Here is a 19255-nt window from a genome sequence, read left to right as displayed (position 1 = left end):
TTGAGCCATTTTTTCAAAAATAAATTAAAAAATCAAATTCCTCCACCCTGTATGGATTCTGGTCCATTGCAGGCTTCAAAACAGAGCCCAGGATGGTAGCTAAACTTAGCAAGGCATGTGCAGCAGCCCTGTACAATGTAAAGACAACATTATGCCACATCAAATGCTTTCTTGCACTTTCCTGGAAAGCCCCAAACTGGAATAAGTCATATAGAAAAGAAGGAAATACAGATGGATCCAAAATTAATGTTGTTATCAATCTTTAATGGCCAAAATGTCAGAATTCCATATAAGGAAATGCTTATCATTTTGTTTATAGCAGCACACTTATTAGTTGTGAAATGCTGGAAGAATTTGAAAGATCTATCAACAGAAGCATGATATAACAGAGTATGGTCACTTATACTGGCAGAAAAATTGAGTGCAAAGACAACAAAAGGAAACAGATAAAATAGAATAGGGTCAGGGTCACTTGGTTCCCCAGTTGTGGCATGCCATTGTAATAAGGGAGAGTGTAAAGTTTTCAAGTATTCAAATGTAACGTAGGACAAATTGCGTAGCATAATTTATCACTTCAGCTGCAGTGGCAGAAGTGTCTCCTTGTGTTGCAGCAGCCAAAGCAGCATCATAGTGTTTAGCTGCATGTACTGGTAATCACGTCCATCACATTTACTGCGTTTGTTTGCATGTGTTACATACTATAGTATTCCTAGAATATGCGGGTGTTTGACAACTGAGCAATTTTGCTGAATGCATGCAATGAAATATGCCACCTCTTTCTCCTCCTCTGTCTCATCTGCATGATGCCAAGTGATTTATCAAATGATTCTTGAGTAAGTTCTTACAACCATCTCCAGACAGTTTACTCAGGAGTCTTAGAAGTAGATGGGAAGCACAACTCTAACGTACTGTGTGTGTTTTTCGGAAAGTACTAACAAAGCAAGATTGGGAGATTAAATTCACAAAGGAAGGTTTCTCCTGTGACTTATTAGAATAAACCTTGGTGTCACTTATAATAAAGAGGTAGTGATTCTAGCTACAGATCTCCCTTTTCTTTTCTTTTTAATGCTTTTAACACCGTTTATTCTGTAACTAACTTCATTTTCAGTTGTTGGTCTTACTGTTGCACCAATGAATTGTTTCTCTGCTACTTAATCCTGGCAGTTGTGCACAGGAAATCCTTCCTGCTCCTGATTTGTTTCATTTGTGTATGTTTTGCACTGTGGGAAGTAGTAAGTACTGGTAGAGAAAATAGAACATTGTAATGCACAGCTATAAAAAAGAGTCCTGCGTTATTGGTTTATTCATTTAAAACTATTATACTCTGCCATTCTCAATAAAAGTCTCTCTTAAGACAGCTTACATGATAAAATTTCAAAACTACAACAACAATGCAAAAGTAAAAAATGCAAAATATACCAATAGTGCTTAATGAAGCAGAAATAGTAAAAAACACCAAGTAAAGTCAAAATATAAAAACACAATTCACCCAATATGAATCAGGGGAAAGATTCATCTAGTCCAGTGTCCTGTTTATCTTAGTAGCAAAACAAATGCATTTATTATACTCTCAAAGTTTAATTCTTATAGTCAGCAGGTCATTATTGCAACTAGCCCATTTTATAATGGAACATTGGTTTTATTCACTCCATCCCACCCCTATATCAAGCTTAGCAGTTGTCACTTACTTTAAATATGTGGTTGAAGGCAGGAGGACGTTGTAGAAAACTATGAAATAAGTTTCTGACAGTACCCAGGTTTCTCATTTGTGATCTGAGGTCCAGCGCCGAGGGCCTTCTGGCGGTTCCCTCACTACGAGAAGCCAAGTTACAGGGAACCAGGCAGAGGGCCTTCTCGGTAGTGGCACCCACCCTGTGGAATGCCCTCCCACCAGAGGTCAAAGAAAACAACAATTACCAGACCTTTAGAAGGCATCTCAAGGCAGCCCTGTTTAGGGAAGCTTTTAATGTTTGATTTCTGTATTTTAATGTTTTGTTGGAAGCCGCCCAGAGTGGCTGGGGGAACCCGGCCAGATGGGCGGGGTATAAATAATATATTATTATTATTATCTGGAAAACTTACTGGGCAAACTGATGAATCAAGCCATCTAGAAATTATCACAATATAGTTTAGTATTTATTTGTATACCACTGCATCATAAAGATATATCACAGTGGTTTATAACAATATAAAACATAATATCAAACAATAAAATCATTTAAAAAAATTATAAAGTTAAAATAAAATAAACATCAATAGACCATTGTGGAGGATGTAGTCTTAACTGCCTGTGTAGGGCTGGCAGAACAGAAAAGTTTTCCGCAGTTGTTTAAAAGTTGGCAGAGAAGGCACCCCCCATAGGGCTCCTGAATACTGGTACAGCCAGTTTCCTCTTCAGATCTCAGCAGACAGCAAAATTCAAAAGATCGTGGATTTTCCTCAAAAATCTGAAAGCAGCAGCAGAGGAATTTCAGAAAATACTTATAGGCCACTGCTGCAAAATCAATGCGGGTCCACCTTCCAACGTATTTCAGGGTGCTGTTTATGGCATATGAAGTCGCATATGAAAGTGAACCAGTATTTCCAATTTTATGTTCCATCACGATCCATAAAAAACACATCAAGTGAAAATGCCCTCTTACAAATATTATGTAAGGACTGCAAATATGCACAAAGAGGCCTTATTGGCTGCTTCTCAATGATCTCTACCAGGAAACAGCCAGAATCTAACTTTGGAAATTGGAACTTAAGTACTCATTTGTTTATTTCTGTTGACTTTTTGTAACCTAAGGCAAGGTAGTAGAAGGGTTACATCACATTTTGTGTTTTATACATTTTAACTTTTCTTTTATCCATCCCAAGTCTTTGAGGTGGGTCACACAATAAATCAAATCAGCAAATAATGAGCTGGCTTCAAAGGTTCCCTCCTGGCAGTGGTAGGGTTTTTCTCTCTGACGTAGTGAGTCAAAGTTAGGGAACCTTTTGGACACAACCCAGCTTGTTTAAAATTCATCCCTCCACGACTAGAAGAAAATGTTTCATTGGAATTGGCTCTTGAAAGATTATTTTCTTCAAGGCAGCAGCTGGTTATCACTGCTCTATTTCCACTCCCCCCTTTTCCCTTCCTTTCAAATTGTAGCTTTCTTGACCCATTTTCATTAAAGAAAAACTAGGGAAAACCTGGTCCTGAGAGTTGGAGGGCAGTATCTCCTCCATGCTGACTGATGAATCTGCCAGTGGGAGTACGAATGATATAGGAGTAGAAATATAGAGCATGCCCTGAACCACATAAATGTAAATTGTTGTTATTAGTGCTATTCTGCCAACCTTAAACTGTTCCCGTGAGACTTGGAAGATGCAGCATCATGCCGAAAGAAATCCTTGCTGTGAATGGGCAAAAGCAGCAGCGCGCTATTCTCTCCTGGGTAATGAATTTACCTAGCTGACAGATCATTAGCCCTTTCCGTGTCTGAACAGGATGATGGACAGGAACACAAGGGTAGCCTGGCAGTACAGTACATGACTTTTACAACCTTTTATGTCTTAGGTTAAAACTGTGTGCCAGGAATAAAGGTAAGCATTCAAATTAGCACGATGAACACAAGCAAGCCATAATAGGAAAGGTTTCCCCTTCTTTTCCTCCTTTGTGTGGAGAACTTATGCTCAATAAGGTGTGGGCATAAATGTGAAGCAATAATAAACACCAACACTGGCTTTTAAAGATCTCCCTCCTTTAAACACTGCCTTCGGGCTAAACATGGGGTGCCATTTAGAGAGGGCAGACTGAGTTGTCATTGCTTCCTCTCCCATGCCAGTCCATGTGTAGATATTTTCAGAAGGGCCTAACATGCAGCCTCTGGGTTGCAGCTGCCCCAAGACATTTTTGAAGCTCTCCTGGGTCTTTTCCTTAATGTTTAAAAATTGGTTTAAAAAACAAATTAAGGCTTCTTTAAATGTATTTTTCCTGGTTCTGTGGGTCCCTTGCTGGGATGCCATTATACCAAAATGCTTGAACTAGTTGTATTATTATTATCTGAACTTGTGAGCTCTGTCATTGTTGGACTTCAACTCCCATCAGGCCCAGCCAGAGAGGATGGGAATTGTAGTTTAACAATATCTAGAGGACTGCAGGCTAGCCACCCCTGAAGTGGGCCCAAGCAAAATGGTTCTTTTCACTTTCTACAAATTATGACAGATTGAATCAGAGAACCATCCTCCTTAATGAAGTATCCCTGCCAGAAAGGCTAGCATTTTAGAACAGCTAAGCCCTTGGAAATGATACAGTATAGCTACACAGTTATGACTTGCTGATAGATGTTGAATAAGGCTGTAATTAGGTGCCCAATTTTCAGTAAAAGATGTTGAGACAAAGTAGGTGCTTTGGAATATTTGATTTGAGTACTTGATTGTTTGCATTTATACCACATCTGACTTCCAAGGAGCTTAAAGCAGTGTGTCCACCCATTTTAATCCTCACAACAACCCTATGAAGTAGGTGAAACTGGCTGGTCCAGTAATCTTCATGGATGAGTAGGGATTTGAGTCCACGCCTCTCCTCTCCTAGTTTGATACTCTGAATCACTATAGCACACTGACTTTCTTCATTCTTATGTAATTCTGTTTATTTAATTCACATAAGGATTTGTCTGAAATGGACCATTTGGAGGCTGTATCTCATTGGTTTCCAACAAGTTGCCAGTAGGTGTTCATGAACAGATTACAGTACAACCTCTACTTACGATCATAATCCGTTCTGGAGGCCCGTCCGCTGGGCGAAACCAGATGCTAGTAGAGGCACCATTGTGCACAGAATGTGCATTCTGTGCATGCGTAGAGGCGGCAGCTGCTTTTGCGCACGCGCAGATGGCAGAAGCCACTTCCACGCATGTGCAAATCATGGCAAACCCGGTGTTTACTTCTGGGTTTGCCGCAGTCACAACTTGGAACATCCGCGAGAAGAGGCCGATGTAAGTCGAGGTTCCACTGTAGATTAAAAGGGTATCTGTGTAGCTCAGCACAACCCCTGGGGATGGGTTGCCTTCACATTTCTTGTTATGTGTGAAATATTTATCAAGCTAACATGTTTTAATACCTTATTTTCCTTCACAGAGGCTCTGATGCTGAGAAGACATGACATTTTAAAGTATAGACCCCACAAATACAACCACGCACAGAGTTCTCATCTTTTAATACTCATGGGGCACTTATTAAAAACAACAGGATACCACTCACTATCGACATCCTGTTTGGTGTTGTCCAAAATACCAAAGTTCATTTCGATCCCACCCCCTTAAAAAAAGAAGACCTCCCCACCCAAGTGTCAATATTTAAACAAAATGAAAACTGGTCTTTCAGTTCCTGGCATGGGGCTTTCTGTACAGCATGCATGTCACAAATCATGTCACTTTTCAGTAACCAGGCTGCTGCCAGTGGGAGGCTCAGAAACGCTCGTGTTAATCAAAAAATTTAATTTCAAATCAAATTGACAGTTTACACATGGTGAGGAATGCTGCTCACCATGTGGTATCTCTTCTGTCCCTTCAAGAGTATGCCACACTGGGCAAAATGGGTGCCACTTGCTGTTAAGGACGTTGACTGCAGCGCTTGCAAATTTATAGGTCTCTGTGCATTGGGTATGGGAAGCAGCTGATCTAAGGAAGCCCCTTAGAGAATATGAAACAGAAGGGGTTTCAGTAAGACTGGCAATGGTAAGCTGCTCTTGGCACAAGCCGCTGCAGAAATGACAGGTATTCAATAAACATCACTCTGGCTAAGGAAAAGATTTAAAGGAAGGAGGGGCTGGGCAGCAATAAACAAGGCGCTGAAACAAATGTGATTATTTCAGTTCTTGATTGGTTTGAATATGTAAATAGTACAAAAAAATTAAAATTACTTTAAATTTATGTTTCTTTGCGCAAAATAAGGAATGAGCAGGCCACCCATTCCTTCTTGCGGTTTTATATGCTTTAGAAGTAACAGCTACACATACTGAGTAAGCTAACAAAATTTAGCTTAATGAGAGTTGTTCTAGTTACATTATCTATCCAACATGCACACACAGAGCTTTGAAATTGGAAACTTTCTGGACATAACATTGCTGCTGATTAAGATCAGTCCAAAAAAATCACATTTGTCAAAATCAGAATAAACTATTAGTAAACAGGGAAATTGAAGCAGATTAATGTTTGCAATATCTAGCCAAGTTTAAAACATATGAGCACTCTTATTAAGCAATTGAAACATATTTGCAGGTCCATTTTGCTTTGGTTGTTTTTTTAAAAAAATTTTTTAAAAAAACATACATACTTGAAACATAATGTGTGAAGGAGACAACATGTATTTGAAAACAGGTATATCGTACAGATAAACCCTTGAGAGAACTAGGTGTTTCACAAACAAGCCTGAGAAAGCTTTAAGTTGAGATGTCCCTGGGGGAAATCAGAAACTTTCACTTCCATTTTCGATTAACCAAAGTTTAGTATTGAAATTTTGGTGTTATGACCAAACCCTACACTGTGATTAAGCTTAACTATGGTTTATTGAAACAAGCAACTTTCATAAGCCAAGGTAAACCATGATTAAGAATCATCACAGTTTATTTGGCTTCAGATATAACACTAAATTGTGATTAGTTAAAAATGGAAATGAACATGCTGAAGAAGAAGAGGTGAGTGGAGCAGCACATGACTCCTCGGCTGGTAAATGCTCATTCACATAACAATAGTTCAGCTTTGTATCCAAATGAGACCAAAGTGTGGAAAGGCCCTAAGCCTAAACCAACATCCAGCATCCTGTGGAATCAGTTCCATTACTGAGCAGTCAGTATTGTCTGGACTCCTAATGTTAGCCTACTGTTCATTTATTTATTGACTTGATCACTGAGCTCTAAACCTGAATTTTAAGTGACTACAGCAATTCCAGCGATTACGGTTATATTGTTTGTTGTGATCAGTAAAAGAAATTATGGCAGTAGTGATAGGAAAAAGAAGATAAACAACTCATTTTTATTATTTTCTAAAGGTGGCTTTTCTTTTTATTACAGTCTTTTCAGAGGCCATAAATATTCCAAAATGATTAACTTTCTATAGATTCCATCTTGTCTGCTTTGAAAGGGTTTTGAGGAATGTGTGGTAAGCTAATCTACAAAATGAATATGTCTATTTATAATGATGTTTCCCCTTTTAACATTTTCTTTTAGCATTGGAAATATGAAAAAGCTTTAAAAAAATGCTAAGGCATCTGTTGTTTTCAGATATGTGGTTGTCTAAACAGTATCTATGCTGTTGATTTTTCTAACAAAGAGGTTATTTTTTATTTCACAAAAATATTGGTTGACTTTTAACACAGCATTAGCTTACTTAACTTGTCATTATTTTAACATTTTAAGGATCCAGCTTTAATCAAATTCATATAACTTTTGATATTAGATTGAACAGAAAAGAAACCCTGACTTATAGTGTGGGCATGTGCATTGACTAGTGCTGTGTGCCAGATTCAGCCAAAGTCCAAACCAATTGGGAGTTCCAGGTCTCAGCCATGTTGGGTGGAGACATCCCTGGATCACCCTTGGGTGGATCAGGCCACCAGTAGTGATCCAAGGCTGTCACAAGTATTGCTCACAACTCAGAATGTAGCAAATCCTTACCCTGTTGTGGGAGACCAGAGCTCAGTAGTAGACTGTGTCTCTGTATTAAGACAGAGATATTAAAAAGAATATTAAAAACACAATAAAGCATCAAACATTAAAAAAACTTCCCTAAACAGGGCTGCCTTCAGCTGTCTTCTAAAAGTTAGATAGTTGTTTATTTCCTTGACATCTGATGGGAAGCCATTTCACAGGGCATGCACCACTACCGAGAAAGCCCTTTGCCTGGTTCCCTGTAACCTCACTTCTCACAGCGAGGGAACTGCCAGAAGGCCCTCAGCGCTGGACCTCAGTGTCTGGGCTGAACAATGGGTGTGGAGACGCTCCTTCAGGTATCTCTGGTTTCTTCAATTAAGGCATGTCAGGTAGCACCTGGTAGAGACCTTTGCCTGAAACGTTGGAGAGTACTACTGTACTAGATGTACCTGCCACTGGTCTTAACTCACTATAAGCCAGCTTTCCTATTGTCTGCCATATTGGACTCCTCCTTGCCCTTTCTCTCTCACATCTGTAGTGGCCAACTCAGTGAGATGGCAAACCAATTGGGCTATGCCACTTGAGACAGCAGGTGAGGATTTATATGGTGGAGTTCTTTTCTATACAAAATAGAATTCCTGCACATGGAAAACTAGCTGTTTGGGAGAAGGCTACATTATAAATCTTTTCTTTGACATCTCGTTTTATATATACATCTGAGCTTTCACGTGCAGTATCAAGAAGTACAGCTCACCACAGGTTTCTCCCCCTTTGAGAACTAGCCTGATGTCGCCCTGCTGCAATCCTCCCTCTTTTTAGGATTATGCGTCATATTGTTCCAATAATTATTGTAAATATTATGACTACTCATGTTAACAAGTTCCACATGACCCACTTAAGAATCTCTCATTTGAATGTTGCGAAATCAGTTTAGTACCCAAGATATAAAGTTTTGGTTCAGTGATAATTTTCTATTATTCCACGTTATCATGCATTGTAAGAGACAAAACAGGGATAAATGAGAGTATTTCATTTTAGCTTATTTATATTTATTCCAGGTGTAGAATTTGTCAGTGTCCTTTGAAGCCAAGATTATTATCTTTTACATGATGCTGCTCTTATTTCAATGTGCAGTCCAAAGAATTCTTATACAGTTATCCCCGTTTGCAATTATTCTGAAATGATCTCTCTTACAAGATGAATCTGTGAAATTTATGAGAAGACTACAAAGAACAAGTTCCAACTAATTTTGTGCATGCTATGAAGAGTTAACAAAACTTTCATTATTACACTCTATTAAACTGGGACCAGGAAACAATTTCTAATCAATGCTCTGATCTGGACAGGCTTTTGTGTTAGGCCTAAGATCTTCTGTTCTCTATTCACACATGCTCACTTCCAGCTGTTGTCATTGAAATCCCACATAATCTCTCCAGGTCAAAGGGCAGTCATCCATGACTGCTGCAGTTAAAAGGTTATGCTGATTTGTGTTGTCAAATATTGGCTCTTTTTTCTCTCGGCCACTTGTATTCTGCCTTTTTCAACAAGAAAGATCCAGCCTAGGATTGTATTACATGACTTTAAAGTCTTTAAGGTGTCCATCCATTGTGCTAACATGATTTATCCCAGATAGTCTAATTTTTTTCCTGCTATATGCCTCAAAGAATGTGCTGGTGGTTCTTAAAAACTTTTCTAAAGCCATATGTGCAAGCAAGCTTCCAATAATATGGGCATGTGAACCCAGTGGCTTAGTGGTTATTTGGAAGGAAATGCTTCATTTGAATGGCTTAACGAAGTGGCCGTTAGTTAGTTATTAGTGTGATGCTGAACTGATATGAAAAGCAACTCTCAGCAAATAATGGTAGTAAGAGCAATAGAGGGGAAACCCATGCAGTACAGCTAAAGTGATTTCTTAGGAATAGCAATTGGCCCGTTATTTTTAAAGCCTTTATTTCATCTAACTTTATTTTAATGTTGAGATATTTGGATAATAAGTCCATACTTAAATGTCTTTATTAAACACACACAAGCACACACTGCAAATATGCATTGATCAAACTGTGAAACTTTTAAATAGACTGGCATGGGAAGAATATAATTCACAGCATGCTGATTGTCACCATCACATAGGAGCATGTGAGTGAATAGTCGGAATTCCACAGAGGGATACGTCGCTTTCACAGCTTTCACCTTTTATTAAGCGTAAAGACAGTTGAAATCTTCTCTAGCCTGCCGCAAATTCAATTTAAATACAGTGAATTACAATTCTAGTGACTTCAGGAACATCTGACAGTTCTGTTTCTAGTGCAGATAGTGACTTGTTTCACTTCACCTTTGAGGAAACTTAAATATATTGGGATCTGTTCAATGCCTGCATTGGAGACTGCCTAGAACTTCTTTGTACCTACACCAGAAGTGTAAACTGTGGGTACTGGTCTACCATATGCCTCATTAAGCGTGTAGTCAATAATGTCGCACCAGATTGCATGAAAATTGTCGTGTTTCTTTTAACCTCTTGCTACTTTTAATTTTTCTGTCAGTTTTTCCAATAATTTTCTTTGGCAAATTGTGTTAATCCCATTGATCCACAGTTAATAATAATTGTTCTTGCCGCAATTAATAGCTATGTTAGAAGAGCTTCGTTTCTAATTTGCAACATATCAGGACAATGTGAGTTAAGTAGAGCCATTCCTGGGGTCATGAGGATTGTCTTCCTTCTAATCAAATATATTTTTGTAAATACATTTTTCCAGAATTTTTTTTTACCGTATTTTTGGACACTCCCACCACATGTGCTGATATGTCCTTATAGTGGGAGGTACTCTACAACACATAGGAGAACTGCCCAGTTTCATATAGGCTAGGCATCTAGGGCTCTTTTCTCTGGTTAAAGGCTCTTTCTTTCATTGCTGCCGAAATAGATTTGTATGGCACTTTTGTCCACTGTTTCAACTTCTAAATCTTTCAACTATTTCATCTATTTCAACTTCTAAATCTTAATTCAGTTCCTGCAACCTTCTCAAATTTTGCTGAGGACAAATAGAATCTCTATAATATATTTATGCAAAGATGATGTTAATACATTTGCTATTATATTTTATTCGACTATTATTTCTTCATATGTCATTAATTGTCTTGTGGCTTCATTTTTAATCTGGGAATTCAATAAAAATGACCTTAATTGGTAGCCTAATAGCCATGATATTTGAATATTTTCCATTTAAATTGCATCTTATTAAAGGTAAGCAGTCGTTCATCTTTGTAAATATAAATTCCAATAAAACCATTATTTTTATTTCCACATATCTGTAGTATAGACACTACAGTGGTACCTTGGTTTACAAACACAATTGGTTCCGGAAGTCCGTACTTAACCTGAAGCGTACTTAACCTGAAGTGAACTTTCCCATTGAAAGTAATGGAAAGTGAATTAATCCATTCCAGACAGGTCAGCGGAGTACTTAAACTGAAAATACTCAAACCGAGGCGTACTTAAACCAAGGTATGACTGTATATTTATTTTTGAAAACAGAGTGGAATTGTAATGAAATAATAGGTGAGAGGCCTGGAACCAGAAACTTTGCCTATTTTGTCCAAATTTTCAAAGTTGTAAATGTGAACAGATTTGTAAGCCAGTGCAAAGAGAGGAATTAATTTTTTAATAGGTATTACTTTTAGAGGAACACCATCTATTTCTAAGTTTTCAAATGTTCCATTGGGTTTATTTATTGCCAGACATTAGGCCTGTCATGTTGATGAGTTGACATGCATTTTAATAGCTGTTTAGATTTTGGAGTCCCCATCCTCCAACAGTTGGGTGAAGGTACAGCAAATATTTTTAAATCCATGGTCTGTTTGTCTGAAATAGGAGTTTGTTAAGTTTTCTTCCCCACTGGAACATATGGGCAGGTAGGATTCAAACTGGTAACATCTGAAATAATAGCAATAATTTTGAAACAAGCATTAGTTTAGTTGCAGTATATGAAGTTTTTTCTAGTTAGTGGGATTTGTAATATTTGGGAAAATTGTGGGGAAGTATGAAATAACAATACTTCCCATTTTTGTCCAGAGACATTGAAAAAGGTCTCCAATTCTATACTCAATAACCTTCCAGCATTAACTGGGTCTGTGTACATAAAGCAACATCATCAGCATAAAGTCCCAGAATGTATTCCCTTCTATTGATAGTTTACAATGTATAATCTGAAAGACCCCAGACATGTACTGCATACATCATTATCCAAAGTTAATAATTTCATTGCATTTCAAATCTTTTCCAGCTTCACTGTCACATCAAAACATATGGCTAATACTTAAGTTAGTAGGTGTACTCCTTGACAGATCAGAAATCTTTTCAGCAACTTTTTCAGGTGCCCCTGTAACAAGTATCTTTGACGCCTATTTTGAAAGTATTATTAGAAGTTACTTGCTTGACATTGTTTGTGAAACAGAGGATTATCTAGGTAGGGGATAAAACCAAGAGGAATCAAGTTGCAGTTAGAGTTGGGAAGGCTTTTCTTTCTAATCAGGCATTTGGTTAAGATAATAGGCTTGAAGTTCTAATTGATCACTACTATTTTAAGATTTTAAGATGTCTCTGTATAGTAAGATACTCTACATGGCAAGGATTTTTAATGCTGGCATTGCTTTGCAGTACAGAATAGCAGTATTTACAACTCGTGCAACAAATATTGAAAGTCTCACTTTGTAAGAATTTATTCATCAAGTCAGTTTCTCTCTCTGTGTGTGTGCTTGCATTTTAATGCTGTTTTCAGCTGCTGTGGTTTTTATGTATGAACCTGTTTTTAATGATTGGCTTCTTATCTTGTTTTGTATGTTTTGTTAGCAGCTTTGAGCATCTTCATTAAAAGGACAGCACACTATGCCTTTTACTCTAACTAGGTAAACCGTAGAGAATGTGCAGAATGACCATGGTGAATGTGCATAATTTCTGGTTATTATGCACATCTTTCCATGGCTATTCTATACAATTTCCTATAATGCTTATTGATGAGAGTATACGCAAGGCTTATATTCAGTAATGCTTGTGGATGCAAACATTTCCTATGAGTTTGTGAGCATGCACATGGCTTACACTGGGGAGTAATTTATGTATTTGTGAATGTGGTTCACAACTGTAAAGTCTGCATTGATTTTGTGTTCTGAGCTTGATACTCTGCCATTCAGGTTATCCAGGAGAAATGTTAGCTAATAACACCTGACTTTTACTGTTTGCTCAAAACGCTATAACACTGGGTAATAGAAATGAAAATAATGCTGGCAGATTCAGGATTCTGCTGGTGCCAGTAGGCTGTAGTGCTTCCAGCCCTACATTATTTATTGGGAAATCAGCTTGAATGTGTTGCTTGAATGGAGAATGTACAAAGGCTGCTTCTAATAATACTATATCAATACTGAAACACTTTAACAGTAATGGACCTGCAATTTAAATTTTTATAAATCAAAATAAATCATTTGAGTTCAATTAAACCTTGCAAGCAAAATAAATATAAAATTGTGTGCATATGGGTTTTTTGTGGGGGAGTTATATTATGCAAGAACTTAAATAAATGAATAATATTTTTGGTAATTTGGAAATGAAATCAGTGAAACAGAAGCTGAAGGAATTTAGTATGTCTGGCCATAGCAAAGCTTTATATTACATTAAATAGTGTGTGTGTGTGTGTGTGTGTGTTAGACTTGGTAATCTTCATTAGAACCACCTTAAAATGTATGCCACTTATCCTGTGGACAAGAACAACTTTACAGTTCTTTTAATAATCCCTTTATCCTCAGATTTCTTTGACCCTGATTTCAAAAGCAATAGGTCAGGCTGCCCTATCAGCCACAGACCTCTAATTGAAGTCCTGATATGTACTGTATGAACTATAGTATCTGGTTCAGCAGAATTCCTTGTTACCCGATTTGCAGTTTGAAGGCTTCTTGTTTTGTAATTGATTATACCCAGAAAATTAAATTAACATTTGGTGATAGACATGTTTTCATAGAAAAAGGGAAATACTGTTATGGGAAGTGTAATAACATTTTGATATAAAATATCCCTTACACAAATGAAACCGGCAAGCCAGCATACGCCTTGTCTCTTAAAGAAATTCAGAGGATTAGAGTTAAAGCTTTCTTATGCAAAGATTTGGTTTCTGTTTTGAACAGCTCATTTTAAAGAGGTTTTTTTTATGTGAAAAGCATTCATTTTCAAGATTTTTTAACAGCTGCTATTTTAAGATTTCCCTAATGTAACCTCAGAAAGGAAGAGTACATCTTTAAATCTTGTTTTGTTTGAATGAATGAGTAGATAATCCTGATCAGATGTTTCTTTAGAGAATAATGTTTAAAACGATTAAAGAACTTAGCTGTCCCATCTGATTCCTAGGTACAGTATTTTAATTTCAATTGTTAAGTCTTTAGGGTCATCTGAGGTAACTATTTATTAAAATGAGCTTATTTTGTTTCAGATTTCCAGCTGTGATGCTTTAATATATACAATTCTCCCTGTTAATCTGTCATGTTAACTTTCCTAAACTCTAACCATATATCTGCCTACCTAAACAGCAATTAGTGATAAGTGGAAAATTAAATTTTCAATTTCATTCACATTAAACAGATAGTGAAGTATTTAAGAATACTGTCATTAAGTGCTTAAAATTAATCGCATCTATAATTTTCTTGTGTTTTGTAGGACATTTGGGCTTCCAAGACAGTTTTGTCACATCAGGCGTTTTCAGTGTGACTGAGCTAGTAAGGGTCTCACAAAGTAAGTATAATTTGTAGTTACATTAGAATATCTTACATTGACATATTTCTTTCTTTGATTGCTCCATCCCACATGATTATATGCAAAACGCTTTATGAAGCTGATCATTCATTCTCCAGTTCACCATGCCTTACATCTAGTAAATCGTGCTATATTTCTGATTAGTTCGGGTGTATCATATTATAGTAATAGGGTCCTAGTTTTACGAAAGGACATTGTTCATTCTGAAATCTGCTGTCCTACAAATAGCTGTAGTAGAAAAGAAAAGCATGCATGCAGACTATAGCCTGATACAGTTTGTGATAGTTACAGGTAGGTAGCTGTGTTGGTCTGCCATAGTCGAAAGAAAATAAAAAATTCCTTCCAGTATCACCTTAGAGACCAACTAAGTTTGTCATTGGTATGAACTTTTGTGTGTATCTGAGGAAGTGTGCATGCACACAAAAGCTCATACCAATATATCTACCCGATGAAGTTAAACAACAGATCAACAGAGCCAGACTGATACCCAGAGAGAACTTGCTGCGAGACAGACCCCAAAAAGAAAATAACAGAACACCGCTAGTAATCACATACAGCTCCCAAGTTAAAACAGTACAGCGCATCATCAGAGATCTACAACCTCTCCTAGACAATGACAGTTCTCTTTCTCAAGCTCTGGGAGGAAGACCTTTCATTGCCAACAGACAGCCACCCAATCTTAAACAACTCCTCATCCACAATAATACCACCACCAGACTTAACATGGACACTGGTACCTGCAATAAACCCAGATGCCAACTTTGCTGTCACATACACCCAGACAACACCATTACTAGCCCCAACAACATCCAACATACCATCTCAGGACTATTTAATTGCTCATCTTCTAACATTGTGTATGCCATCAAATGCCAACAGTGCCCTTCAGAGCTCTATATTGGACAAACAGGCCAAACCCTACGCCAAAGGATAAATGGGCATAAATCTGTCATCAGGAATCAGAGACAGAGAAACCAGTAGGAGAACACTTCAATCTCCCAGGACATTCTATACAAGATCTCAAAGTAGCTGTCTTATTACAGAAAAATTTCAGAAACAGACTGGAAAGAGAAGTTGCTGAATTGCAACTCATTACCAAGCTTAAAACCATGGAGAGACCTGGTCTGAATAAAGACATCGGATTCTTATCTCATTATACATGATAAAGCTTTCTTTAGCCATCTCACCCCTTGCTTTTTCCTGCAAGACCAATTGCAGTCATTAACAGTTGTTAACAGCCGTCAACAGGTTTACCACTCCTATCAGCCAATCACCCATTCCCACCACCCTTCTGAGTAATACCCCTCCCCACTCTCTGACTATACATAAGGGTCTGGTGACTTCTGTTTCAGTGTATCTGAAGAAGTGTGCATGCACACGAAAGCTCATACCTATGACAAACTTAGTTGGTCCCTAAGGTGCTACTGGAAGGATTTTTTGTTTTGTTTAGACTACGTCAGGCCAACACGGCTACCTACCTACTACAACTCCCATGATCCTTAGCTTAACAGGACCAGTGGTCAGGGATGATGGGAATTGTAGTCCCAAAACAGCTGGAGGGCCAAGTTTGGCCATGCCTGCCTAAGCCATTTACATAAAGCACAATAAAGGTGTATCACCAAAAAAACACAAAAAACTTTCTACATAGTGACTTGAAGCAGAGAGGAGCTGGGTGTCCAACTACAAGGAACCCTGAGGGCTAGAAAGTTGGCATAACTTTGCATATAGGTTTCTGTGTAGAATGTGCTTGGGAATTGACAGGCTTAGTGGAAGAAGATATAAATGGCTGGCTCTTATCCATTTGCCCTCGGAATAGAGGAGAAACAAATACTGATTGTTCAGTACACCTAGGAACAAGTCGGAACTCACCGATGTGCCAGGACCCATAGTTTGAGAACAGTTGCATCACATTGCAAATATTTTCAGAGCCCATTTCTACAGTTTTGAAATTAGAACATTAATGTTTAACGAAACTTTAAACAGTCAGTCTTTTAATGCACAATAGCACAGGCTTTGCATTTGCACCACCTGTGTACATGCATGTGCAACATCTGTTTGATGTAGCACTCATGATTTATACAACCAGTGGTTTAGCAACCTTTAAATACATATTCATGCACAAATATGGGGTCATGCCCAGTCTTTTTTTAAAAAAATAATGGTTCTTGTGCTGAAATATATGGTCATTCTATGTAGAATGTGAAGTATCTGATGCTGGAATTGTATGGAATTCTGTCTCTATGAAGCTATTGCTTTTGACCTTTAAAGAATGCTAATATTCTTGGTCTGAATGACATTCTGCAGTATGATCATTACCAGTTTGTCAATATTCACTAAAAACAGTGTATTAGGAGTACCTGTCACCACCCTGTTCAATTGATCAAAGGTTCCTTGATTGTATTTTACTATGACATAATCCAGACAGTCCAAGGAGAAATGGACACCATTGTCTCATGGCTATGCCTCAGCTTTGATGACAGCTAAACCAGGGCTCAAGAAGTTACTGCTTTGCTGCTTTTCATCTCCAGTGAAAAACTAAATTTAAATCATAATCTAATTCCAGTTAATTATTACTGCCATTTTAGGAATGCTTTTGCCAGACTTTTCTCTAATTCTGTGGGGGGGGGGGCTTAATTTTCATTTGCTCCAACACATATTCAGAGAAATGTCCATATTCATTTCAGTGGAAGGTGCCAATCTATATGCATAGTTTATTACAGCTATGGATCAGTATCCCATAAAGCTAAATGGAGATCTCTGTGTGCATAAGAGATCTATAGGCCCATCTGGTCACTCTTAGATCCTCGTGTCGTCGGTACAATAATTTTAAAGGGATCCTCCCCATTCAAACACACACATCCACGCTTATATCCACACACGTCAAATTAATAAGCTTATTTTTCACCTGCTGTAGATATTAAACCTCTACTCAATATTTTACTTTATAAATCAATCTATTCAAACAGTAAATCAAACACAACAAGGATGATAAAATTTATCATAGCTAGAAAACCTAGGAAAAAGTGAATCTTGTGGTACTGGTGCCTGGCATTAGACTGTCTTGGTGTGCAGCCTTTGGTTAGACTCTCCAGTTAAAGCAACAGATAACAATCTGTTTCACTGTCACACAAACAGGTGAGTTGTATGTAGCGTCCCTGGCAATAGGAAACTAAAATGAAATGTATGTTTTAGATTGGCATAAGGTGGCACCCTAGTGTTTGAAACTTGCAATAATTCGACTACTGTACAGCATGAATCATTATTGCTTAAAAAGCAATAAAGCAATAAAGCAGTGATCTCTCATGTACAGCATGACTCCCCACCATCACCTTGGGAGGTCAAACCTCCTCTTTTATCACCTTTTGACCTGAAGATTTTGTAAGGCCTGACAGCAGTTTCCCTTATTGCTGGTTTTGGGCTGTATCACTAAGGCTGAAGGTGCAGGATGGGAGGGAGCAAAAGGTATTGCAAAAAAGAGGTCCCAGTGAACAGGTGATAAATTGTGACTGCTGCCATTGCAGTTTTGAACTTGGTAGATCCTTGGGGGGGTGTTATTGGGTTGCTTTTATTTTGATTATGTAGTTTGTGGTTTTATATTCTGATTTTATCCTGTGAACCATCCAGAGACCTGCAGGTATAGGGTGGTATCATCATCATCATCGATCCCAATCTGCTATAAAATGGTTGGGATGGAAGATGACAGTTTATCTCTGGCTTGAGATATCTAATTCTACAAAAACCCAACAAATCTAGTTTGAAGCACCTAAGCCTGCTGACTAGAATGTAATATTGATGGGAAATCAACATACACAGGGATTTAACATGGTTATTTCTGTGGAAGCGAGAAACAATGGGAGGAATTCAACATCACACTATGTTGATTGTTTTGCCAGTGCAAGCATTTCAGCTTGTCATATGGAATGATTCCCCCCCTCTCCTCCACTCATGCACTGTTCTGGGGGGTTTCCTGATCACCCCCAAGCCAATTTCAGGGGTGTGGGGCATCCTGAGGAAGGACAAGGGAAAGCTCCATTGCACAGGCGAAAGTCATTGACGGAACTCATTAGCTGAATCATGGCCTGAATTATTGACACTGCTGAAAGCAGGCAGGAAAGGCACAGTTTATTTATTTATATTTTTTGTTTGTTTTCCAGGACCACACAAACATGTGGGCTTCCAAAAAGGAACTTGGAGCACTTTGCGCTTCCCTGATCTTTTTTATTCACTTGCTGCACTGAGCAAGTTGGCATGTCATCCAAACTCAGGCTTGTGGTTAAGTTCTGTCCAGACTAACCACAAGCTCTAACCATGGTTTGGTCTTGACTGCAGCTTATGGTTAGCGAGGAGAGAGCTTAATCATGGGCCTGGGTTTGGACAACATGCTAAGTGAAATCTTGGATTAGGTCAGTACAGCATGCAAATAAAGATCAGGGGAAAGCAGAGTGACGAGTTCCCCTTTGGATACCTGCAACATCCACATGGTAAGGTTGGGTTACCGTGTCCTGCAAACCAGACCTGTGTATATAGAGTGATTTAAACAGACCTTAGGATCATGCAGCCAGTTGCAACAGGTCCCTGGATCCAGAGCAGCAGCAGTTTTCTCAATAGCTGAAGCCTGAAAATGTAAAATGGCTCCTGGCAATTAGTCACCAGTCAATAAATATGAGTGCCAGAGTACTTTTAGGTAGAAATGGCAAACAGGGTATGACCTTAGCCAGGGACCTTTGTGGTTTGGCTCAAAACCTCTTTCTGTGCTTGGAATAAATAAAATCATGATAGAGTGTCTGTGGTTATGCAATTCCCCCTCTTTAACTAGTTAACCACTAGTGGAAAGGGTTCAC

At 38.2% G+C, this 19255-nt stretch overlaps 1 protein-coding gene across 6 annotated transcripts in view; it reads left to right on the top strand.

The window, feature by feature from the left end:
* The window catches only part of NFIA (nuclear factor I A), a 281924-nt gene that overhangs the window by 164314 nt on the left and 98355 nt on the right, over nucleotides 1–19255 (top strand). For all 6 annotated transcript variants that reach the window (XM_035123744.3, XM_035123742.3, XM_035123741.3 and 3 more), the window contains exon 4: nucleotides 14319–14393. In XM_035123744.3, coding sequence (XP_034979635.1) covers nucleotides 14319–14393 — 75 coding nt within the window. The remainder of the gene's footprint in view (nucleotides 1–14318; nucleotides 14394–19255) is intronic.

The sequence above is a fragment of the Zootoca vivipara genome, chromosome 7 (genome assembly GCF_965207765.1).
Source record: "Zootoca vivipara chromosome 7, rZooViv2.hap1.1, whole genome shotgun sequence".
Taxonomy (NCBI): domain Eukaryota; kingdom Metazoa; phylum Chordata; class Lepidosauria; order Squamata; family Lacertidae; genus Zootoca; species Zootoca vivipara.
This window is presented reverse-complemented; position numbering and strand designations above follow the sequence as displayed.